General features: G+C 52.3%; 1 protein-coding gene across 1 annotated transcript in view; it reads left to right on the top strand.

Annotated features, from left to right (window-relative positions):
• The window catches only part of KATNAL2 (katanin catalytic subunit A1 like 2), an 83,020-nt gene that overhangs the window by 29,301 nt on the left and 27,390 nt on the right, over positions 1-26,329 (top strand). The window contains exons 4-11 of the mRNA XM_075327402.1: positions 645-690; positions 2,702-2,825; positions 9,013-9,108; positions 11,494-11,592; positions 12,993-13,070; positions 14,440-14,538; positions 14,633-14,696; positions 25,413-25,531. Coding sequence (XP_075183517.1) covers positions 645-690; positions 2,702-2,825; positions 9,013-9,108; positions 11,494-11,592; positions 12,993-13,070; positions 14,440-14,538; positions 14,633-14,696; positions 25,413-25,531 — 725 coding nt within the window. The remainder of the gene's footprint in view (positions 1-644; positions 691-2,701; positions 2,826-9,012; positions 9,109-11,493; positions 11,593-12,992; positions 13,071-14,439; positions 14,539-14,632; positions 14,697-25,412; positions 25,532-26,329) is intronic.

Below are 26,329 nucleotides of genomic sequence, written 5' to 3'. Positions count from 1 at the left end.
CTTGTAGTTTATAGGCAGGCTAGCAAGAGTTAACCTACGCTGGGCTTCTTGTTAGTCTCCTTTGATCACATGTTGTGGGAGTGCCATTCACATTCGCACCCCTCCTATATATGCTGGCTGGACTCTTCCTTTGATGCCAGCTATAGCTTCTCTATACAGGTCTGCTGAGGTGTTGCGATCTAGACTTACTGGTGGTTGTAATATTTTGTTGCTGTGAGCAGTTGTGGTGTTAACCCTTGTTGTCCTTTTGTTGCTGCCTTCCTGCTCTTGCTTTTCTCCTTAGTTTCTTACTGTTTGTTCCTGTGAGTCTGCAATGTGTCTGACTTTTGGTTTTTCCCTGTCTGCCATTATCTCGGCGTGCCATCACACTCCTGCCCCTTCTTTCTCTGGGGAGGGTGGAACAGATTAGCTTTACTCTGCAGTATAATAAGGCATGGGACTCTGACATCTCCACCATCAGGGGTAATCCGGAGGTTAGGGATAGCCTAGAACCCCCTGTCCTCTGTTAGTATGTAGAGTAGGGAGACGTCTGGCTGAAAGTATAGTATATATTACTGTGTAGTGTGGTCTATGTATATATTCATAGTGTGGTCTATGTATATAGTCAAAGATTAATCTCTTCATATTTTTTTTTTTTTTAATAGATGTTAAACTGTTCGCAAAGCCTCGAAGTGGAGGAAAACTCAGAAGGTAAATCTGCTCGTTACATCTTCTCACGCTGCATTACTGATAGACCGCCTTATGCGTAGCTGTTAACAGTATTGATATGCGCCGAATGGGTGTATAGACTAAAAGCAGCACAGAGTGTTTCAGCAGGAGAGTGTAAATTCATCTGCCAATGGATAGAACTATTATTTCCTGATTTATTTGATGACATACCATACTTTTCATTTTATAAGACGCATCGGATTATAAGACGCACCCCAAATTTAGAGGGGGAAAAAAAATATAGGTAGATAAATGTGAAAGTTTCAGCTTACCCCTCTTCACTCCTGGTCAAACCTCCGACGCACGGAAACACCCTGACCTGGGTGGAAAATCACATGAAGAATTTGAAAAACAATATCCAGCGTCTCTAGGAGGATAGGATGTAAAAATAAAGTCTTTATTCGATATAAAGGTTTTTTTCCATCACCATATAGCAAAACAAAGGCAGGTGTGAGAGAGGAGCTTTTCCTACGCGTTTCGACCTATGCAGGTCTTAGTCATGACCCTTTATATCGAATAAAGACTTTATTTTTACATCCTATCCTCCTGGAGATGCTGGATATTGTTTTTTAAATTCTTCAAAAAACTATAGGCTCCATATTGTAATCCAGTGGTGTCTTATGAAAGGGGGCGGCAGCTGTGGCGGAGCAGGGCCGGAGGAGGGAAGGGCGGTGGTGAAGTAGTGCAATCCTGCGGGCGGTGCAGCGGGTGTCCCAGATGGTCGCTGCAGGTACTGTGAGGCAGGAGGAGCATCCAGATGCGGTTGGCAGTGCAGACTTCAAAGAAATAGCGCCTGGAGTTGGCGCATGCGCACATGAGATCTCGGGAGCCATTTTCCTTAAGTCCACTGCAGGGAATCAATGGGCCGGAGGCGGTGCGTGCGCAGATGAGATCTTGAGCCGATAGTTCCATCTGCTCACGTGCCGACTCCAGCCACCATTATTTGAAGGCTGCACCTCCGATATTTTCAGGATGGCGGCCCCTGCCTCACTGCCCGCAGCATAACGTCCAGCACATCCTGCCGCCCGCAGCACAGCACCCGCAGCACAACGTCCAGCACATTCTGCCACCCGCAGCACAGCACCCGCAGCACAACATCCAGCACATCCTGCCGCCCGCAGCACAGCACCCGCAGCACATCGTCCAGCACATCCTGCTGCCCGCAGCACAGCGCCCGCAGCACAACGTCCAGCACATCCTGCTGCCCGCAGCACAATGTCCAGCACATCCTGCCGCCCGCAGCACAATGTCCAGCACATCCTGCTGCCCGCAGCACAGCACCCGCAGCACAACATCCAGCACATCCTGCCGCCCGCAGCACAGCGCCCGCAGCACAACGTCCAGCACAGCACCCGCAGCACAACGTCCAGCACATCCTGCTGCCCGCAGCACAACGTCCAGCACATCCTGCTGCCCGTAGCACAACGTCCAACACATCCTGCCGCCCGCAGCACAACGTCCAGCACATCCTGCTGCCCGCAGCACAACGTCCAACACATCCTGCCGCCCGCAGCACAACACCCGCAGCACAGCGCCCACAGCACAACGTCAAGCACATCCTGCCGCCCGCAGCACAACACCTGCAGCACAGCGCCGGCAGCACAACGTCCAGCACATCCTGCCGCTTGCAGGACAGCAGCCGCAGCACAACATCTAGCACATCCTGCCGCCCGCAGCACAGCACCCGCAGCACAACGTCCAGCACATCCTGCCACCCGCAGCACAATGTCCAGCCCATCCTGCCACCCGCAGCACAACGTCCAGCACATCCTGCCGCCCGCAGCATAGCGCCCGCAGGCGCAGCATCTCCCCTGCCTCCTGTGACCCCTCTCCACCACCCCCTAGTAACCTACTTTTGGATTATAAGACACACACCTCGTTTTCTTCTCAAATTTTTGGGAGGAAAAGTGCGTCTTCTAATCTGAAAAATACGAAACGTTGGGATAATTTGGAAAGGATTGGGCATGATATTTATTTCCTTCCTTTTCCCCAGAACCGCCAGCAATTCCTCCCAGGGTCTGCCGAGAATCACCAACCACAATATCATCCAGCGCCCGGTGTCCAGGACACACGCCAGGATGGCGGAGAAGGCACCAAACAGAGAGGTCTCCAGACAGGTGGGGGGATCCGAGATCACCTGAGACTGCTGGGATGTGTAGTACGCACCGTACATAGCGGACATGTATGACCTCTGCTGTTGGTACTTGCTCTGATGCCACGGACCAAGGATTAATCAACGTGGCGAATACTTTTTAATTTCTTTGTCGCTCCATTGGGAGACCCAGACAATTGGGTGTATAGCTTCTGCCTCCGGAGGCCACACAAAGTATTACACTTTAAAAAGTGTAACCCCTCCCCTCTGCCTATACACCCTCCCGTGGATCACGGGCTCCTCCGTTTTATGCTTTGTGTGGAAGGAGGCACACATCCACTCATGCATTCTCATATTAGTTATGTCGGTTGGAAGAAAAGAGGGCCCCCACGGGGCCCCCGGCATGTTCCCTTCTCACCCCACTACGTCGGCGGTGTTGTTAAGGTTGAGGTACCCATTGCGGGTACAAAGGCCGGAGCCTCATGCCGTCTCCTTCACCATCCCTTAGCGGCTCTGGGAGAAGTGGGATCCTGACCGGTAATCCATTTGCTGGGACCGTGCTCCCTCCGCAGCCCCTGTGGGAATCTGCCGGACCGGAGTCTATTCAACCTCAGGGACCGGGCCCTGCAACTCTAAGGTACTCTGTGTCCCCATTGGGGATTGTGCAGGAGCGCACCTTCTTCCCGGGACGCTGCGGCAGCTGCTGAATTGAGAAGACCGGCGGACTTCCGCGCCGACCGTGCCTGCTTGTCGGGCGCGGTCTCAAATTTAGTCCCCGGCTTCATTGCGGCCTAGTCGCAAAAATCCCGCCCCCGGGCCTGCTTGTCAGGGGTAAGGGCGGGACTGCCGACCTGACGTCGGATGTGAGGGCTGGAGCATCCTGCATGTTTCCTCCCCCCTCACTGATCACTGTGGGGACCCCAGATTCCCGCACTTTCCTGGCGCCACCCACGGCTCCACTCCTCCCCTGAGATCTCCGGTAGCCATTTTTTGGGCATTCTGCCGGTGGAGGATTCTCAGGAACAGCTCTGCAGCTCCGGGGGGACCTAAGGCTGGGAATCTGGAGGCACACACTCCGCTTGTTAGCGGTCGGTAACCCGGTGCTGGTCCCCCCTAGGGTGCCGGAATAGATACGTATTTATATATATATTTCTGTTCGGTCGGGCTGTATACCCGGTTTTTTGCCCATATACCCTCAGTGATAATTCTCCTAGGAGACAACAGCATGTCGTCCACAAGGAGCAAAGCTGTTAAGGCACAGGGGTTTTTTGTGGCCTGTACCTCTTGTGGGGCTATGTTACCTGCGGGTTCCACCTACCCTCACTGTGAGCAATGCTCGACCCCTGTTTCACTTGCTCAGCCGGTGTCTCGGTCACTAGTGGACCCCTCGGCTCATGTAGACCCCCCTGCTCCCCCTGTCTAGGCGGCAGGGACAGAGTTCTCCTCTTTTGCTGAAAAACTCTCTGAGTCACTTTCACAATCCATGGCTCAGTCTATGGACAAATGGTCTGCCAAGCTGCTAGAAGCCTTGCAGTCCAGACCGGTCCTTACACAGGTCCCGGCCCCTGTTGGATCGTCACCTCCAGGCCCCTCTCGGTCCGAGCCGCAGCGCGCTCCCAGGTTGGGCCCTAGGTCCCACACGGAGGACTCCTGCCAGGACCACAGTCCTAGACAGGCTAAGCGGGCTCGCTGGGAATCTTCCCCAACTTCTTCACGCTGCTCGGGTTCCCAGCTTGAGGACTCTCTGGAGGACGAGGCGGACGTCGCAGCTCAGGGTTCTGACCCTGACGTCGCCCTTAACCTTGATACACCTGAGGGGGACGCATTAGTGAATGATCTTATCTCGTCCATCAACCAGGTGTTGGATCTCTCTCCCCCGCCTCCTACTGTGGAGGAGTCGGCGTCTCAGCAGGAGAAACACCAGTTCCCCAAACGTACACGTAGTGCGTTCTTCGATCACTCTAACTTCAGAGACGCTGTCCAGAAGCCCAGAGCGGTTCCGGACAAGCGCTTTACTAAGCGCCTCACTGACACGCGTTACCCCTTCCCCGCTGAAGTCGTTAAGGGGTGGGCTCAATGTCCCAAGGTGGATCCTCCAGTCTCTAGATTGGCGGCTAGATCCGTGGTATCGGTTGCAGATGGCTCATCGCTAAAGGATGCCACTGACAGGCAGATAGAGCTCCTGGTGAAGTCCATCTATGAGGCCACGGGCGCGTCTTTTGCCCCGGCCTTTGCAGCAGTGTGGGCACTCCAAGCTATCTCAGCTTATCTGGCTGAGATTAATGCTGTCACACGTAATTCTGCTCCGCAAGTTGCGTCTCTGACTTCTCAAGCGTCAGCTTTTTCTTCCTACACCATGAACGCAGTCCTAGACTCGGCTAGCCGTACAGCTGTGGCATCCGCTAACTCTGTGGCAGTCCGCAGGGCCATGTGGCTGCGCGAATGGAAGGCAGACTCGGCCTCCAAGAGGTTCTTAACCGGTTTGCCGTTTTCTGGCGAACGCTTGTTTGGCGAACGATTGGATGAGATTATTAAGGAATCCAAGGGAAAGGACTCCTCCTTACCCCAGTCCAAACCTAAGAGACCTCAACAACGGAAAATACAATCGAGGTTTCGGTCCATTCGTCCCTCCGCCAAGCCCCAATCCTCTTTGTCCAGCAGGCAGGAGAAAGGCCAGAGGAACTCCTATGCGTGGCGGTCCAAGTCACGCCCCCAAAAGGCCGCAGGAGGCACTGCCTCCAAGGCGGCCTCCTCATGACTCTCGGCTTCCCCTAACCGCATCCTCGGTCGGTGGCAGGCTCTCCCGCTTTGGCGACGCCTGGTGGCCACATGTTCAAGACCGATGGGTGAGAGACATTCTGTCTCACGGTTACAGGATAGAGTTCAGCTCCCGTCCTGCGGCTCGTTTCTTCAGAACCTCTCCGCCCCCCGCTCAGGCCGACGCACTTTTTCAGGCGGTGGACGCTCTGAAGACAGAAGGAGTTGTGACCCCTGTTCCCCTTCAGGAACGTGGTCGCGGCTTTTACTCCAACTTGTTTGTGGTGCCAAAAAAGGACTGATCATTCCGTCCCGTTCTGGACCTCAAACTGCTCAACAGACACGTGAGAACCAGACGGTTTCTCGGATGGAATCTCTCCGCTCGGTCATCGCCTCGATGTCACAAGGAGACTTCCTAGCATCGATCGACATCAAAGATGCTTATCTCCACGTGCCGATCGCACCCGAACATCAACGCTTCTTGCGTTTCGCCATCAGGGACGAACACCTTCAGTTCGTGGCATTGCCTTTCGGCCTGGCGACAGCCCCACGGGTTTTCACCAAAGTCATGGCATCCGTCGTGGCGGTCCTACACTCTCAGGGCCACTCGGTGATTCCCTACCTAGACGATCTCCTAGTCAGGGCCCCTTCTCGGGTGGCGTGTCAACACAGCCTTACAGTCGCTCTGACGACTCTCCAGCAGTTCGGGTGGATCATCAACTTCCCGAAATCCAAGTTGACACCGACCCAATCACTGACTTACCTCGGGATGGAGTTTCATACACAGCCAGCGGTAGTCAAGCTACCGCGGGACAAACAGCTCTCTCTGCAGGCAGGGGTGCAATCACTTCTTCGGAGTCAGTCACACCCCTTAAGGCGCCTCATGCACTTCCTGGGGAAGATGGTGGCAGCGATGGAGGCAGTGCCGTTCACGCAATTCCATCTACGCCAGCTCCAATGGGACATTCTCCGCAAATGGGACAGGAGGTCGGCTTCCCTCGACAGGAACGTCTCTCTTTCCCTTGCAACCAAGACGTCACTTCAGTGGTAGCTCCTTCCCAATTCTCTATCGCAGGGAAAATCCTTCCTACCCCCAACCTGGGCTGTGGTCACCACGGACGCGAGCCTGTCAGGGTGGGGAGCGGTTTTTCTCCACCACAGGGCTCAGGGAACCTGGACTCCGATAGAGTCTTCCCTTCAGATCAATGTTCTGGAAATAAGGGCAGTGTATCTAGCCCTATTGGCTTTTCAGCGGTGGCTGGAGGGCAGGCAGATCCGTATCCAGTCGGACAACGCCACTGCCGTCGCATACATCAACCACCAAGGCGGCACTCGCAGTCGTCAAGCCTTCCAGGAAGTCCGGCGGATTCTGCAGTGGGTGGAAGCCACAGCCTCCACCATCTCCGCAGTTCACATCCCGGGCGTAGAAAACTGGGAAGCAGATTTTCTCAGTCGTCAGGGCATGGATGCGGGGGAATGGTCTCTGCACCCAGAAGTGTTTCGAGAGATCTGTCGCCGCTGGGGAACGCCGGACGTCGCTCTCATGGCGTCACGGCACAACAACAAAGTCCCGGCATTCATGGCACGGTCTCAGGATCACAGAGCTCTGGCGGCGGACGCGTTAGTTCAGGACTGGTCGCAGTTCCGACTGCCTTATGTGTTTACTCCTCTGGCGATGCTGCCCAGAGTGTTACGCAAGATCAGGTCCGACTGCCGTCGCGCCATTCTCGTCGCTCCAGACGGGCCGAGGCGGTCGTGGTACCCGGATCTGTGGCATCTCACGGTGGGTCAGCCGTGGGCGCTTCCAGACCGCCCAGACTTGCTGTCACAAGGGCCATTTTTCCATCTGAATTCTGTGGCCCTCAACCTGACTGTGTGGCCATTGAGTCCTGGCTCCTAGCGTCTTCAGGGTTATCTCAGGATGTCATTGCCACCATGAGACAGGCCAGGAAGCCAACGTCCACCAAGATCTATTACAGATCTTGGCAAATCTTCTTATCCTGGTGCTCTGATAACGGTTTCTCTCCATGGCCGTTTGCCTTACCCATTTTTCTTTCATTCCTCCAATCCGGAATGGACAAGGGTTTGTCACTCGGCTCTCTCAAGGGCCAAGTATCGGTGCTCTCCGTATTTTTTCAAAAGCGTCTAGCCAGGCTTCCGCAGGTCCGCACGTTCCTGCAGGGAGTTTGCCACATAGTCCCGCCTTACAAGCGTCCGCTGGAACCCTGGGATCTTAACAGGGTGCTAACGGCTCTTCAGAAACCACCTTTCGAGCCGCTGCGGGATGTCTCTTTATCACGTCTTTCGCAAAAGGTGGCCTTTCTAGTGGCAGTTACATCACTCCGGAGAGTGTCTGAGCTTGCAGCGCTATCATGCAAAGCCCCCTTCCTGGTTTTTCACCAGAATAAGGTGGTTCTGCGTCCGGTTCCGGAATTTCTCCCTAAGGTGGTATCTCCTTTTCATCTCAATCAGGATATCTCCTTGCCTTCATTTTGCCCTAATCCAATTCACCAATGTGAAAAGGATTTGCACTCTTTGGATCTGGTGAGAGCACTCCGGCTCTACGTGTCTCGCACGGCGCCCCTGCGTCGTTCAGATGCGCTCTTTGTCCTTGTCGCTGGCCAGCGTAAGGGTTCGCAGGCTTCCAAGTCTACCTTGGCTCGGTGGATCAAGGAACCGATTCTCGAAGCCTACCGTTCTTCTGGGCTTCCGCTTCCTTCAGGGCTGAAACCCCATTCTACCAGAGCCGTGGGTGCGTCCTGGGCATTGCGGCACCGGGCTACGGCTCAGCAGGTGTGTCAGGCAGCGACGTGGTCTAGTCTGCACACTTTCACGAAACACTATCAAGTGCATACCTATACTTCGGCAGACGCCAGTCTAGGTAGGCGAGTCCTTCAGGCGGCGGTTGCCCACCTGTAAGAGGAGGGCCGTTTCGGCTCTTTTTATTGAGGTATTCTTTTACCCACCCAGGGACTGCTTTTGGACGTCCCAATTGTCTGGGTCTCCCAATGGAGCGACAAAGAAGAAGGGAATTTTGTTTACTTACCGTAAATTCCTTTTCTTTTAGCTCCTATTGGGAGACCCAGCACCCGCCCCTGTTCCCTTCGGGCTGGTTGTTCTTTTGTGTACACATGTTGTTGATGTTGAATTGTTCTTTTGGTTCATGGTTCAGTTCTCCGAACATCCTTCGGATTGAATTTACCCTAGACCAATTTATAAGTTTTCTCCTTCCTGCTTTTGCACCAAAACTGATGAGCCCGTGATGCACGGGAGGGTGTATAGGCAGAGGGGAGGGGTTACACTTTTTAAAGTGTAATACTTTGTGTGGCCTCCGGAGGCAGAAGCTATACACCCAATTGTCTGGGTCTCCCAATAGGAGCTAGAAGAAAAGGAATTTACGGTAAGTAAACAAAATTCCCTTCTTTGCAGATTTTAATTCTTATATATTTTTGCAGGAAAACGGTAGCACCAGTCCTCCGGAGGTCGCAGAATTTGGCTTGAATGTTTCAGCTGTAAATAAAAATGGAGGAGACGGCGCGTCACAGAGAAGGGTCGGTACAATGCCTATAAAGCAGGATGAAGACCTTCTCACAGCGGAGGGTTTGCTACAATGGTGTCCAGTCTATGGTCTTTTTAGTAATCCAGACTTCAGGATATTTATTGGGCCACATTTACTGAGGTGGTTGCGTCTATTTTCCTGGGTACCTTGTGCCACAATTCAGGGTCAAAGATTTTTTTTTTTTTAGGCGAGTTTCTGAATATTTTTCCCCAAGTAGACTCTCGCTGTGACATGTGCCTTTTTTTCAGTCCAGAATTGGGTATAACTAAGGAGAGTCGTAATTTATTATTGGTGTGTGCAGTTTTTGGTGCAAATTAATGGTAAGACAAGTAAGTAAGGTGTCTTAACTTCTACCAAGGTGTGTCAGGTCTATCATGTCACGAACACCATAGTAGCAAATTTGCTGCATTTTTAGACTGCCTGCACTAACCATACTGTCTTACAGCATTAGTAAGTGTGCTCCACTGTATTTGCCCTGATGCATTGTTGCAAGCTATGAGGAAAGATGGAGAAAAGTATTGGGACATGAATTAATCGATGAATTCCATTTGTTTATTCTTACCCATAACATTCACCCCAGTATATAACATACGGTCCCATTGCCCCAAGTGTATAACATTCGGCCCCTCACCTCTGGCGTATTACATCCGGTCCTATTGCCCCCATTGTATAACATCCAGTCCTGTTGCCCCCCCCCCCCCTCCCCAGTGTATAACCTTCGGTCCCATTGCCACCAGTGTATAAAATCCGGTCCCATTGTCCCTGGTGTATAACATCCAGTCCTGTTGCCCCCTCGCCCACAGTGTATAACATTCGGTCCCGTTGCCCCAGTGTATAACATCCAGTCATATTGCCCCCCCCAGTGTATAACAGTCGGCCCCTCGCCCCCAGTGTATAACCCTCTGACCCCATTGCCCCCAGTGTATAACATCCAGTCCCATTGCCCTCAGTGTATAACATCTGCTTCCATTGCCCCCAGTGTATAAAGGCCGCTTTACACGCTAAGATATATGTAACGATATGTCGTCGGGGTCACGTCGTTAGTGACGCACATCCGGCATCGTTTGACTTATTGTAGCGTGTGACTGTGAACGAGCAAAAATACCTTATCGTTGCTCGTTGACACGTCGTTCATTTTCTAAAAATCGAACGTCCTTCTGCGCTCCGGGTTGTTCATCGTTCCTGAGGCAGCACACATCGCTCCGTGTGACACCCCGGGAACGATGAACTGCAGCTTACCTGCGGCCGCCGGCAATGCAGAAGGAAGGAGGTGGGCGGGATGTTATGTCCCACTCATCTCTGCCCCTCCGCTTCTATTGTGCGGCCGCTGTGCGACGTCGCTGTGACGCCGAACGTCCCTCCCCCTTCAGGAAGAGGATGTTCGCCGCCCACAGCGAGGTCGTTTGGAAGGTAAGTACGTGTGACGGCGGGGTTACGACTTTGTGCGACACGGGCAACTAATTGCCCGTGCCGCACAAACGACGGGGGCGGGTGCGATCGCACGACATATCGACACGTGTAAAGCAGGCTTAACATCCGGTCCTATTGCCCCCCCCCCCCTTCCCCAGTGTATAACCTCCGGCCCCATTGCCCTTAGTGTGTAAAATCCAGTCCCATTGCCCCAAATGTATAACATTCATCCCCTGCCCCCATTTTATAAAATCCGGCTCCTGCCCCAGTGTATAACATCTTGCCCCATTACCCAGTTTCATTGTCCCTGGTTTACAACATTCGGTACCCTTGCCCCTAGTGTATAATGTATGGCACCTCGACATCCTATCCCACCCCCAGGGCACTAGCATATACCTTCATTGCCCCTGATGTATAACATCTGCCTCTGATCCGACCCCTCATTATCCCTTTTCCACCTTATATAACACCTGGCTCCATTACCCCAGGGTATAATATCCTCTTGCCATCCCGCAGCCTGTGTATAACGTCCAGCCTCATTGCCCCTGGTTGATAACATCAGCCCCGTCCTGTACATGGTTCTCAGTGGACAAGTGACCAAAAAATGGAATGTCATCACAATGTTCCTTTTAATTATAAAAAAAAAATTGGTCACCGTAATGGCCTAGTATAGTCCGGAGCCCGGGACCGCATCACTGCCAAGAGCGAAGACAACCGCTGGCACCACAAACACATCGTTGCGCCATACACGTATTATTGTTTGGATGTAGGAATGTGTTTAAATTCCTACTAATAAAGATGAAGACTATGTCTGAGAAGCCGGATACTTTCCGATCTTCCTATCCCTTTAATTATACAATGATTCAATTTTAATTTATCCCATTGGAGAATCCTTCTGCCTCGATAGAGATGATATAATGTACACATTGTTGCACTTGCGTCTCATTATTGGCTGTTTCTTGCACAGGGACAGATCATTGACTTTCGTGGAATGATCCAGGACGCAATAAAAGGAGCATCCAACGAAATCGCTATGAATACCCTGAACTACAACCCCGACCCTTCTGTAAGTTACACGGACGGATTGTGGATTGTATCGGGCAAGTTATAGGACCTATGTCCTGGATGATCCCGGCCGATGACCAAACAAACTATCCTTTAGCCGATTGCATCTTTAATGTGACCCAAATTATTTGCTGAACTTGGACAACTTTTTATTTTATCTTTGTTTTTTTTACCCTTTTTTTTTTTCTTTTTTTTAACATTTTCAACATACTGTGACAGCGCAGTAATGATAAAATTTGGCAAGGCATAAAATAGATTACAGAGCTATACAGTAAACAATAATATAAACTCAACTCATTTTGCATTTGCTCCAACTCAAATATTTAAGACTTTTTCTATGGACACAAAAGGCCTTTTTCTCTCAAATATTGTTCACAAATTTGTCTAATCTGTGTTCGTGATCACTTCTCCCTTATGGCGATAACCCATCCACCTGCATCATTATTACGCAGGTGTGCCTTAGGCTGGCCAGCATAATTATTGCACAGGTGTACCTTAGGCTGGCCAGCATGATTATTGCACAGGTGTGCCTTAGGCTGGCCAGCTTGGTTATTGCACAGGTGTGCCTTAGGCTGGCCAGCTTGGTTATTGCACAGGTGTGCCTTAGGCTGGCCAGCTTGGTTATTGCACAGGTGTACCTTAGGCTGGCCAGCTTGATTATTGCATAGGTGTGCCTTAGGCTGGCCAGATTGGTTATTGCACAGGTGTACCTTAGGCTGGCCAGCATGATTATTGTACAGGTGTGCCTTAGGCTGGCCAGCATGATTATTGCACAGGTGTGCCTTAGGCTGGCCAGCTTGGTTATTGCACAGGTGTGCCTTAGGCTGGCCAGCTTGGTTATTGCACAGGTGTGCCTTAGGCTGGCCAGCTTGGTTATTGCACAGGTGTACCTTAGGCTGGCCAGCTTGATTATTGCACAGGTGTACCTTAGGCTGGCCAGCATGATTATTGCACAGGTGTGCCTTAGGCTGGCCAGCATGATTATTGCATAGGTGTGCCTTAGGGTGGCCAGCATGATTATTGCATAGGTGTGCCTTAGACTGGCAAGCATGATTATTGCATGGGTGTGCCTTAGGCTGGCCAGCTTGGTTATTGCACAGGTGTGCCTTAGGCTGGCCAGCTTGATTATTGCACAGGTGTGCCTTAGGCAGGCCACAATAAAAGGCCACTCTAATATGTGCAAAAAAACAGTCAGTATCTGATGTGACTATCATTTGCCTCACATCTCCTTCTCATAGAGTTGGTCAGGTTGTTCTCCATGGACTGTGGATCGTTACGCCACTCCTCATTAATGGCTGAGAAGTTGCTGGATATTGCTGATACAAATACCTTTTTACATTTTGTAATAATTCAGCTAAATTACAGATAGTAACTTTTTTTTTTTTTATTATTATTTTCTAGGAAAGGTTACTGAAGCCGGTCAGCTCGTTTCTTGGTGCTAATAGTGAGATGAGAGAATTGGCTGCGGTGATCAGTCGGGTGAGTTTATACTTTTTCCTTATTTTTATAGAATCTGATACAAGTGTACGGACTGATGTGTCCATCCATGTGTCGTCACAGGACAGAACAGACAGCTAGTTAGCAACCACCTGCCAATCAATGCTGAGCCCCGTGGGTAAAAAATCCTGGATAACTCCTTTTTAAAGGGGCTGTCTGATATTGGGACATGCCGGATATAATAAGACACAAGCTTCATACCCAAATAATCATAGTTGCCTCCTGGTAGGTATGTGAGGTCCCCCCAAATCTCTGGGTGTGGAACTGAGCGCCCGTTATAATGGTCAGCTAATAGTTGGTTAATGCAAATGGCACATGTCACCCCCCCCCCCCCCTTCCTCTTGCTTGGCTATTTAATGATGCCATAGACGCAGGTAAAGGAGTGCAGAGGTAACTGTTACACCCCGGCTTTGGTGCCTGAGGTGCAACCTGTATTAGACAATTATGGCACATTTTGCGGATATGCTACAGGTGTCCAAAAAGGAAAAGGCCCTTTAATTTCTCTATGTAGCATTGACTGCTTTTTATACTCTTGGGGTGAGCACTGTATTAGTGGGTCCACTGGACTGAAGGTACTGTTCATTTGCCTTGGGGAGTGAACTGGACCGGCTGCCGAGTCTTCTCTACTGCCACCTGGAGGAGGCAGCAGGTACACACGATGGTAAGCAGCCAGCAGAGGGCAGCCTCAGGGGATCAGCAGTACCCCGGCAGCTGGAGCCACGGACACAGTATAGTGTTTGGGTAGAAGCAGCAGGCGGAGTAGTGAGTCCATCCGGGATGGATAATGCAGCAGCGGCAACCGGCGTGGATACTAGCAGTGGCGAGTATCATGTTAGCAGGCTGGCGTGGATGGTAGCGGCAGCAGCAGGTCAGCACACTGGTACAGCACTAGAATATAAACCAATGTCAGCAACAGAAAACAGCACAATATCAGCAGCAGCATAAAGGGACCTGATAACTAGCAATGAAGCTAACTCATTGCCCAGGCACCTCCCATAAGGGAGAAGTGCCTTACATACCCACAGCCTCTTAGCTGACCTGAGGGGCACTTCTGGATTAGGGTATGCTGGCCCTTTAAGAAAGGGGGCGTGGCCAAGCACTCGCCCTATGTACAGGAGCAGGAGGCCACTGATGTGTACACAGCATCCGAGAGACAGCAGCACAGGCCAAGAACGGAGTGGCCACCGCAGGAAGGCCGGAAGGGTGAGGTGAGAGGACCGACGTCCTTGCCAGGGGGAGGGGGCATGATAGTGCGGGGACGCCGGTGTGGGCGTTACACTGCTATTATTCGATCTCTCTGTAGCAGGTCAGGTCCGCTCTTATTGTCTCTTATCCCTTTTTTCCTCCTTAGGACATATATCTACAGAACCCCAATGTACGGTGGGACGACATCATCGGGCTGGATGCAGCGAAGCGATTAGTGAAGGAGGCGGTGGTGTATCCTATAAGGGTGAGCCTATGCACAATCCATGGTACTACGTCTGAGCAATTACACAGCTGTCAGATGCCCACGTGACGCCTAATCATCTGTATCCTGTCCGCAGTACCCACAGCTCTTCACTGGGATTCTGTCACCTTGGAAGGGGCTCCTGTTATACGGACCACCGGGTAACGTAAACGTTCATCATCCCAGTATCACTGAACACCTTGTAGCACATCTATAGGGAAAATGGAGGAGAGCTGGATAAAAAAAATATGGCTGACTTAAAGGGGAGGTTCACTACTTAGACAACCCCTTTTCATTCCCCTTCTTCGTCCCTGAAAACTAAATAAGCCTATACCCACCTCCGGTGCTGCTGCGGTTCCAGCGATGTATGAAGCCACGTTCCTATGACTTACGTGACATTGTTATGACACGTGAGCCCGTGCGACTAATCAGTACTGGCTTCCTTCGTCCCGCCTTTGGATGCTTGAGCAGGATGTGAGTGCAGCGCTGACTGCCCTGCACTGTGTCCTTATACCTTAGACTAGAAGGTGGCTCGATTCTAACGCATCGGGTATTCTAGAATTTATTGTGTAGTTAATGTGTGATTTTTGTTATATATATATATATAGATGTTGTTGTGTGTAGTTGCCAGTGTTTGTGTAGGGCACTGTAAATGTTCTGAATGTTGTCTGTGTGTGGGGTGTGAGAGAGCGGTGGTGTTTGTGTGTTGCGTTGTGTGTGGAGCGCTGTGTGTCTGCAGCGTTGTGTGTGTGTGTGTGTGGTGCTGTGTGTTGCGTTGTGTGTGTTGTGTTGTTTGTGGAGCATTGTGTGTCTGTAGCATTGTGTGTGTGTGGTGCTGTGTGTGTGTTGCGCGGTTTGTGTGGGTGTGTGGGGTGCGTGTGTCTGTTTTCGGGCGAGGTATGTTTTGTGCAGTGTGTGTGTGTGTGTGTGTGTGTGTATTGTGCGGTTTGTGCGTATATTTGTGTGTGCCGCGGTGTTGTGTGTGTGTGTGTGTGTGTGTGTGTGTGGCGCGTTGCCTGTGTGTGTGGGTGTCTGTGTAGGACGGTGTTTGTGGTTCCCAGTGTGTGAGTGGTGTGTTGTGCGGTGTGTGTGTGTGTGTGTGTTTTGGGGGGAGGTGTGCACCCCCATCATGCTTCATCTCCCCCCCCCATGCTGCGCACCCCCCATCGTGCTTCACCCCCCCCATGCTGCGCACCCCTCAGAGAGGAGTATAATAGGAGGACTAAAATAGGAGGAGTAGTCCTGGGGGGAGAGGAGGATAATAGGAGGAGTAGTCCTGGGGGGAAAGGAGGATAATAGGAGGAGTAGTCCTGGGGGAGCGAGGAATATAATAGGAGGAGTAGTCCTGGGGGAGAGGAGTATAATAGGAGGAGTAGTCCTGGGGGGAGAGGAGGATAATAGGAGGAGTAGTCCTGGGGCGAGAGGAGTATAATAGGAGGAGTAGTCCTGGGGGGAGAGGAGTATAATAGGAGGAGTAGTCCTGGGGGGAGAGGAGTATAATAGGAGGAGTAGTCATGGGGGGAGAGGAGTATAATAGGAGAAGCAGTCATGGGGGGAGAGGAGTATAATAGGAGGAGCAGTCCTGGGGAAGATGAGTATAATAGGAGGAGTAGTCCTGGGGGGAGAGGAGTATAATAGGAGTAGTAGTCCTGGGGGGAGAGGAGTATAATAGGAGGCGTAGTCCTGGGGGGAGAGGAGTATAATAGGAGGAGTAGTCCTGGGGGGAGAGGAGTATAATAGGAGGAGTAGTCCTGGGGGGAGAGGAGTATAATAGGAGGAGTAGTCCTGGGGGGAGAGGAGTATAATAGGAGGAGGAGTCCTGGGGGGAGAGGAGGATAATAGGAGTAGTAGTCCTGAGGGGAGAGGAGTATAATAGGAGTAGTAGTCCTGGGGGGAGAGGAGGATAATAGGAGGAGTAGTCCTGGGGGGGAGGAGTATAATAGGAGGAGTAGTTCTGGGGGGGAGGAGTATAATAGGAGGAGTAGTCCTGGGGGGAGAGGAGTATAATAGGAGGAGGAGTCCTGGGGGGAGAGGAGTATAATAGGAGGAGTAGTCCTGGGGGGAGAGGAGTATAATAGGAGGAGTAGTTTTGGGGGGAGAGGAGTATAATAGGGGGAGGAGTCCTGGGGGGAGAGGAGGATAATAGGAGTAGTAGTCCTGAGGGGAGAGGAGTATAATAGGAGTAGTAGTCCTGGGGGGAGAGGAGGATAATAGGAGGAGTAGTCCTGGGGGGGAGGAGTATAATAGGAGGAGTAGTTCTGGGGGGGAGGAGTATAATAGGAGGAGTAGTCCTGGGGGGAGAGGAGTATAATAGGAGGAGTAGTCTTGGGGGGAGAGGAGTATAATAGGAGGAGTAGTCCTGGGGGGAGAGGAGTATAATAGGAGGAGGAGTCCTGGGGGGAGAGGAGGATAATAGGAGTAGTAGTCCTGAGGGGAGAGGAGTATAATAGGAGTAGTAGTCCTGGGGGGAGAGGAGGATAATAGGAGGAGTAGTCCTGGGGGGGAGGAGTATAATAGGAGGAGTAGTTCTGGGGGGGAGGAGTATAATAGGAGGAGTAGTCCTGGGGGGAGAGGAGTATAATAGGAGGAGGAGTCCTGGGGGGGAGGAGTATAATAGGAGGAGTAGTTCTGGGGGGGAGGAGTGTAATAGGAGGAGTAGTCCTGGGGGGAGAATTCTAATAGGAGGAGTAGGCCTGGGGGCAAGGTGTATAGGTGCCCAAAGTGTGCGGGGGGAAGAGCCGAGCGTCCAATGCGTGCGGGGGACGGAGCCGAGCGGCCAAAGTGTGCGGGGGGCAGAGCTGAGCGTCCAATGCGTGCGGGGGGCGGGGCCGAGCCAAGCGGCCTATGCGACAGTTGTCACTGTAATGACGTCATTTTGGAGCAAGACAGACAGAATAAGGCAATTATATATATATATAGATACATGTACCGCAAGATCAGCCAATGTGTACAAGGGTGCCCTATATGGAGGGTATCTGGGTTTTTCTTCAGCGCTCTATTGGGAGACCCAGACGATTGGGGTATAGCTACTGCCCTCCGGAGGCCACACAAAGCACTACACTAAAAAGTGCAAGGCCCCTCCCCTTCTGGCTATACCCCCCCGTGGTATCACGGGTTCTCCAGTTTTCAAGCTTTGTGCGAAGGAGGTCAGACATCCACGCATAGCTCCACAGATTTTAGTCAGCAGTAGCTGCTGACTATTTCGGATGGAAGAAAAGAGGGCCCATATAGGGCCCCCAGCATGCTCCCTTCTCACCCGTTGATGGTGTTGTAAGGTTGAGGTACCTATTGCTGGTACGGAGGCTGGAGCCCACATGCTGCTTTCCTTCCACATCCCCCTGAGGGGCTCTGAGGAAGTGGGATCCTGCCGGCCTCAAAGCTCTGACGCCGGGCTCCATCCACAGACCCATTTGAACCTGCTGGATACGGAGCTGGAGTACCGTTCAGGGACATGGCCCTGCACCATTACAGGTACTCTGTGTCCCCGTACACACAGGCACAGCACACTCCAGACTTGCTGGGTGTGCTAGTGCGCCGGGGACAGTAAAGGGTTACAGTCACTGCAGCTTTGCTGAGTGACTTTGTGTTTTGGGAACTACCGCGCCGGACGCTCCGGGAGCGGCGGCGCGGCTGGGACTTGTAGTTCGCCGGGGACTGGGCGCCGACCGCGCTTTTACGGCGGCGGCGCTTATAAATCCAGTCCCCGGCTTCTGCGGCCTAGTGCCGCTTCGTTCCCGCCCCCTCCCTGTCACTCAGGGAAGGGGACAGACGCTGAGCAATCAGCAGCGCCGAGGGCTGGAGCCTTTTTACATGCTCCAGCCCTCTCACTGCACACTGTCGGACGCCGGATTCCCGCTCTGCCTTGGGGGCACGCCCACGGCCCGCCCCTCCTCACACGAGCTGGGGAAGAAGCCGGCAGCCATTACTGCAGTCCGAGCTCGGACTTTCGGCACCAAGGCAGGACGGTGGCGATCATACACCCGCTTATAGGCGGGCGGTAAGAGGCACACATAGTGCTGACCACGATATAACTGCAGTGTGTACATGTGTTGTTTTTTACTGCATAGGTCGCTATATGCCCGCTTGGGGAGCGACATATCAGCAGCAGGAAAGCAGGTGTGCTAAGGCACAGGCTTTCTAGGCTGCTTGTATTGCACGACTGAGGTGTTCATTTGTGTTTATGCTTATATGCTATACATTGCACTGTACAGTCGCTAGTCTTAGCTATATTCTCCTGGAATGGCTAGACTACAGCAGCAGAAAACCAAGGGTGCTGGGGCACAGGTTTTTTTCTATGCTGCTTGTATTGCATGGGCTGCAGTGTGCATTTGTACTTGTGCTTGTATGCTATACATAGCACTGTATGGTCACTCTTCTGGGCCATATTCCCCGAGATGACTAGTCTACAGCAGCAGAAGAGCTGGGGTGCCAGGGCACAGGCTTCTATGCTGCTTGTATTGCTTGTGCTGCAGTGTTCATTTGTACTTGTGCTTGTATGCTATACATTGCACTGTAGGGTCACTCTTCTGGGCTATATTCCCCTAGATGACTAGTATACAGCAGCAGAAGAGCAGGGGTGCCAGGGCACAGGCTTCTATGCTGCTTGTATTGCTTGTGCTGCAGTGGTCTTTTGTACTTTATGCCTGTATGCTATACATTGCAATGTACGGTCACCAATCTTGGCTATATACTTCTAGATAGCTAGTCGGCAGCGGCAAAAAAAGCAACACAGATTTCAGTGCTGTTTTTACTACATGGGATGCTGTTCATGACACCGTCCCATTGTGTGCATGCTCCCCTGTAGCACGTCGTCTGCCGGGGTCTCTAGCACTTCGTCTGCCGGGGCTCTACTAGTGTGGCCAAAGAAACCTCCTGTCAACCCTGTCCATGGACAGGGACGGAGTAGTCATAATATAGAGACTTGCACCCATGGGCAATCTACTTGACCAAAAGGGCAGCTCTTCAGGGCTTTGATACTGACATCGCTCTCAATCCGGATACACCGGGTGGTAACGCCATACGGAATGATCCTATACCGTCCATCAATGGAAGGTTGGATCTTTCTCCCTCAGCTCCCCCAGTGGAGATAGGAGACGAACAGGAGAAGTTCCTTTTCAGTATCTCACGCAGATATTGAGTATTTTTCTGGCCACGCTGACTTCAGAGAAGCAGTCCAGGAACACCACGCTTACCAGATAAGCGTCTTCTCCAAACGTTTTTAGGATACACGTTATCCCTTTTCCCCTGACGTGGTCAGCGCTGGACCCAGGGTCCAAAGGTGGATTCTCCAATCTCCAGGCCTGCATATAGAGCCATAGTTGCACTGGAGATGGGGCTTCACTTAAAGATGCCATTCACAGACAGATGGACTCTGGTTGAAATCTGTCTAGGAGGCTATCGGCGTGTCGGTTGCTCCGGCATCCACAGCCGTATTGGCAACCTAACCTTTTCAGCTGTTCTTGCGCAGCTGACCTTGAGCAGGGACATCTGTACCGCAGAGGCGTCCGTAACCCCGCAATGTCTGCACTGCGACTTACCCTGTTAATACTGTCCTAAAAGTACAGTCGAGGTTTCGGTCCTTCCCAAGCTCCGGCAGGTCCCAATTGTCCTCGTGCAAAAGGGCTACAAAACCTCAGACGGGCTCAGATTCCGGCCGGGCTCAATCTCGCCCAAGGAAGGCAGTCGGAGGAACCGCTACCAAGGCGGTCTCCTCAGGACTCTCAGCTCTCTCTCTCTCTTTCCGCATCCGCGGTTGATGGCAGACTCCCCCGCCTTTGGCGACATTTAGCTGCCACAGGTCACAGACCGGTGGGTGACGGACATTGTGCTCACGTGCACAGGACAGTGTTCTGTTCTCGTCCTCCGACTCCATTCTTCAGAACGGCCCCACCTCTCCACCGAGCAGATGCCCTGCTGCAGGCGGTGGACGCTCTAAGAGCAGAAGGAGTGGTGATCCCTGTTCCCCCTCAGGAACGAGGGCGAGGGTTTGTACTCCAATCTCTTTGTGGCTCCAAAAATGGACGGTTCCTTCCGTCCTGTTCTGGTCCTGAAACTGCTCAACGAGCATGCGAACGCCAGGCGGTTCCGGATGGGATCCCTCCGATCCGCCATTGCCTCAATGTCTCGAGGAGACTTCCTTGCCTCAACAGACATCAAAGATGCCTATCTCCACGTGCCAATTGCTACGGAGCACCAACGTTTTCTACGTTTTGTGATAGGAGACGAACATCTTCAGTTCGTAGCTCTGCCATTCAGTCTGGCGACAGCCCCACGGGTGTTCACCAAGGTCATGGCAGCAGTGGTAGCAGTCTTGCACTCTCAGGGACACCCGGTGATCCCGTACTTGGACGATCTACTCGTCAAAGCACCCTCCCTCGAGGCATGCCAACGCAGCCTGAATGTTACGCTGGAGACTCTCCAGACTTTCGGGTGGATCATCAATTTGGCAGGGTCAAATCTGTCTCCGACTCAATCACTAACGTATCTCGGCATGGAGTTTCATACTCTATCAGCCATAGTGAAGCTTCCGCTGAACCAGCAGCGTTCACTGCAGACAGAGGTGCAGTCTCTCCTTCAAGGCCAGTCGCACCCATTAAGGCGCCTCATGCACTTCCTAAGGAAGATGGTGGCAGCCATCGAGGCAGTTCTCTTTGGCGCAGTTTCATCTGCGCCAACGGCAATGGGACATTCTCCGCCAATGGGATGGGCAGTCAACCTCCCTGGACGGGAAGTCTCCCTTTCCCTGACGGCCGAGGACTCTCTGCAATAGTGGCTTATTCCCACCTCATTGTCATAGCCCCCATCCTGGGCAGTGGTCACGACAGATACGAGTCTGTCAGGGTGGGGAGCAGTTTGTCTCCGCCACATGGCTCAGGGGACGTGGACTCAGCAGGAGTCCACCCTTCAGATCGATGTTCTGGAAATCGGGGCAGGGTATCTTACCCTATTAGCTTTCCAGAAGTGGCTAGAAAGAGAGCAGATCCGAATCCAGTCGGACATCTCCACAGCGGTGGCATACATCAACCACCAAGGAGGGACACGCAGTCAGCAGCCTTCCAGGAAGTCCGGCGAATCCTCATGTGGGTGGAGGACACAGCATCCACCATATCCGCAGTTCACATCCCGGGCGTAGAAAACTGGGAAGCAGACTTCCTCAGTCGCCAGGGCATGGACGCGGGGGAATGGTCCCTTCACCCGGACGTGTTTCAGGAAATCTGTTGCCGCTGGGGGGTGCCGGACGTCGACCTAATGGCGTCTCGGCACAACAACAAGGTCCCGGCATTTATGGCACGATCGCGCGATCACAGAGCTCTGGCGGCAGACGCCTTAGTGCAAGATTGGTCGCAGTTCCGGCTCACATATGTGTTTCCACCTCTGGCACTCTTGCCCAGAGTACTGCGCAAAAATCAGATCCGATTGCAGCCGCGTCATACTCGTCGCACCAGACTGGCCGAGGAGATCGTGGTACTCGGATCTGTGGCAGCTCACGGTCGGCCGACCGGGGTCACTACCAGACCGACCAGACTTACTGTCTCAAGGGCCGTTTTCTCCATCGGAATTCTGCGGCCCTGAACCTGACTGTGTGGCCTTTGTGTCCTGGATCCTAGCGTCTTCAGGATTATCCCAAGGGGTCGTTGCCACCATGAGACAGGCTAGGAAGCCCACGTCTGCTAAGATCTACCACAGAACGTGGAAGATTTTCTTAATCTGGTGCTCTACTCAGGGAGTGTCTCCCTGGCCATTTGCATTGCCTACTTTTCTTTCCTTCCTACAATAGGAGTTAGAAAAGGGCTTGTCGCTAGACTCCCTCAAAGGGCAAGTCTCAGCACTATCCGTGTTTTTTCAGAAGCGTCTAGCACGTCTTTCTAAGGTGCGCACGTCCCCGCAGGGGGTTTGTCATATCGTACCCCCGTACAAGCGGCCGTTAGATCCATGGGATCTGAACAGGGTTCTAGTTGCTCTCCAGAAGCCGCCTTTCGAGCCTCTGAAGGAAGTTTCCTTTTCTCACCTGTCACAGAAGGTGGCGTTTCTCGTTGCGATCACATCGCTTCGGCGAGTGTCTGAGCTGGCAGCTCTGTCATCCAAGGCTCCCTTCCTGGTGTTTTCACCAGGACAAGGTAGTGCTGCGCATCATTCCGGAGTTTCTCCCTAAGGTCGTATCCTCGTTTCATCTTAATCAGGATATCTCCTTACCGTCCTTTTGCACTCATCCGGTTCACCGGTATGAGAATGTTTACGTTTGCTAGATCTGGTGAGAGCACTCAGAATCTACATTTCCCGCACGGCGCCCATACGCCGTTCCGATGCCCTTGTCGCTGGTACGCGCAAGAGGTTGCAGGCTTCTAAAGCCACCCTGGCTCGATGGATCAAAGAACCAATTCTGGAAGCCTACCGTTCTGCAGGGCTTCCGGTTCTTTCAGGGCTGAAAGCCCATTCAACCAGAGCCGTGGGTGCGTCCTGGGCGCTACGACACCAGGCTTCGGCTCAACAGGTGTGCCAGGCAGCTACCTGGTCGAGTCTGCACACTTTCACCAAACATTATCAGGTGCATACCTATGCTTCGGCGGATGCCAGCTTAGGTAGAAGAGTCCTGCAGGCGGCAGTGACATCCCCGTAGGGGAGGGCTGTTTTGCAGCTCTAACATGAGGTATCTCTTTACCCACCCAGGGACAGCTTTTGGACGTCCCAATCGTCTGGGTCTCCCAATAGAGCGCTGAAGAAGAAGGGAATTTTGTTACTTACCGTAAATTCCTTTTCTTCTAGCTCTTATTGGGAGACCCAGCACCCGCCCTGTTGTCCTTCGGGATTTCTTGGTTGTTTGCGGGTACACATGTTGTTCATGTTGAACGGTTTTTCAGTTCTCCGACGTTATTCGGAGTTAATTTGTTTAAACCAGTTATTGGCTTCCTCCTTCTTGCTTTGGCACTAAAACTGGAGAACCCGTGATACCACGGGGGGGTATAGCCAGAAGGGGAGGGGCCTTGCACTTTTTAGTGTAGTGCTTTGTGTGGCCTCCGGAGGGCAGTAGCTATACCCCAATCGTCTGGGTCTCCCAATAAGAGCTAGAAGAAAAGGAATTTACGGTAAGTAACAAAATTCCCTTCTTTTAAACATTTGAGTCTATGGAAAACTGATCCGTTAATGGATTATTTATCTTCCACTTGTAACTGATCCAGTAAGAAAAAAACGGGTTACCGGGTCCGTTTTCCATAGACTCCAATGTTAAAAAAAACGGTTCCTGCAAAAATCAATGATTTAAAAACGGACAACAAAAAGTTGTGATTACTGGACATTGTCTAAGTTGGCAGAACAGATCCTGGGTATTGGGTGGGGGAGGGGTGGGATCGTCGGCCATTAATAAACTTAAACTGCACCTTGTGCCTTTATGGCCTAACCATGTCCTAACCAAGTTACAAACTGCAATTTATGACATGTCTTTCCTAAATACGGGAACCTGATATTAGTAACGTAAAGCTAGTTTCACACTTGCGTTGAATGGCATCCGTTGCATTGCGTTGTGTGATGGATGCAACGGATCATACAAAACAACGGAAAGCTTTTTTTTATTTATTTATTTATTTATTTTTTTTTTCTTTACAGTTTTACCGGCAGCAGACTATTGTGAACGATCAGCTGATCGCTCTCAATAGCCGACTGCCGGGCACTCAGCTGATCGCTCTCAATAGCCAGCTGCCGGGCACTCAGCTGATCGCTCGCAATAGCCGACTGGTGGGCGCTCAGCTGATCGCTCTCAATAGCCGGATGCCGGGCGCTCAGCTGATCGCTCTCAATAGCCGGCTGCCGGGCGCTCAGCTGATCGCTCTCAATAGCCGGCTGCCGGGCGCTCAGCTGATCGCTCTCAATAGCCGGCTGCCGGGCGCTCAGCTGATCGCTCTCAATAGCCGGCTGCCGGGCGTTCAGCTGAGCGCTCTCACATGCCGGCGGCCGGGCGCTCAGCTGATCGCTCGCAATAGCCAGCTGCCGGGCACTCAGCTGATCGCTCTCAATAGCCGGATGCCGGGCGCTCAGCTGATCGCTCTCAATAGCCGGATGCCGGGCGCTCAGCTGATCGCTCTCAATAGCCGGATGCCGGGCGCTCAGCTGATCGCTCTCAATAGCCGGCTGCCGGGCGCTCAGCTGATCGCTCTCAATAGCCGGCTGCCGGGCGCTCAGCTGATCGCTCTCAATAGCCGGCTGCCGGGCGCTCAGCTGATCGCTCTCAATAGCCGGCTGCCGGGCACTCAGCTGATCGCTCTCAATAGCCGGCTGCCGGGCGCTCAGCTGATCGCTCTCAATAGCCGGCTGCCGGGCGTTCAGCTGAGCGCTCTCACATGCCGGCGGCCGGGCGCTCAGCTGAGCGCTCTCACATGCCGGTGGCCGGTCGATCAGCTGATCGTTCGGCCGCCGAGAATGTGCGCGAGGGTGGAGTGCGGAGTGGGTGGAGCCGAGCGGGCCATGGCGCTGAGGACGTGTGTGTTTGTGTGTGTGTGTGTGCGCATACATGCGGAGTGGAGTGCGGGAGGGGGCGTAGCCAAGCGGGGAAGTGTCGGGCTCCCTGCACACGTAGCGAGGGTAAATATCGTCAAAGCACATTGCTTGGTTACCCAATATTTACCTTGGTTACGGGTGCAGGGAGCCAGAGAGAGCATGCGCAGTGAAATCCTACGGATTGCGCTGCTCAAAAAAAGTTACATGCTGCGTTCCTCCCGCCCGCCGCAGCGTCAAAATAACGATGCTGCGTCATCCAGCGGATGCAACGCTGACACTTGCGTTACAGTGCGTCGTCCATACAAGTCTATGGAGAATAGTGCAGTGCGTTAACGGACCGCGCTGAACGCAAGTGTGAAAGTAGCCTAACTTTATATGATGCGTTTCAGGCACTGGAAAGACTTTGCTGGCGAAGGCCGTGGCCACAGAATGTAACACCACGTTTTTCAACATTTCTGCCTCTACAATCGTCAGCAAGTGGAGAGGGGATTCTGAGAAACTAGTGCGGGTAGGAACGTTGATGGCCCCCGTTATCCTATGAGTATATGCTGATACATAGATATATATAATATTCCAGCAGTAGAATCCCAGCAATGTACATGTAATGTAATCACTTCATGCAGTTCTTAGCCCCCCATACACTTTACATAGCCATCGTTTGGCCGGCAGTTATGTTCTCCCTCTCTCCAAGCCGTCCTGTGTTCTCTGAGCTGCTCTGGCGGCGGATTATCTCTTAGATAACAAAAGGATCGATTGTCTAAAATTGAGCATGCTAGGCTCCTCTCTGCCCCCCCCCAGATCATCTAATGAGGGAAAGTCAGGTTCCCCCCAGACACATTAGCTTGTCGGCTGAACCAGTGTGTGTGTCTATATCCAACCACAAATACACACACTGCACAAACATACTCCAGACCGTCTCCTTTTCAGATTGCAATTAAGGGACCTTACAATCTATTCACATAACATGATGTCACAAAGGTCCTTAAGCAGTGTTACCATCAGGAGCTAAATGCTGGTGACCCTAAGAAGATTGGGGGCTCTGTGAGATTGCCCAGTTTGCTCTCCCTTTCCCCTAATGCCAGTCCTGCATACCGGCCTGTCTCCTGTTCAGTTCTTTTGGACTTCTGCAATTAAGAGACCTTTGGTCACATGACTGAAGTCACCAAAGGTCCTTAAACAAATCTTAACCTTGGAATACAAACATTGGGGTACCTAATAGATTGGAAGCCCTGAGAAATTGCTCAGTTTGATTCCCCCTAATCACGGCCCTGACTATAAATAAGGCTTATTTTTGGAGTAGGGCTTA

The sequence above is a fragment of the Anomaloglossus baeobatrachus genome, chromosome 1 (genome assembly GCF_048569485.1).
Source record: "Anomaloglossus baeobatrachus isolate aAnoBae1 chromosome 1, aAnoBae1.hap1, whole genome shotgun sequence".
NCBI lineage: Eukaryota > Metazoa > Chordata > Amphibia > Anura > Aromobatidae > Anomaloglossus > Anomaloglossus baeobatrachus.
This window is presented reverse-complemented; position numbering and strand designations above follow the sequence as displayed.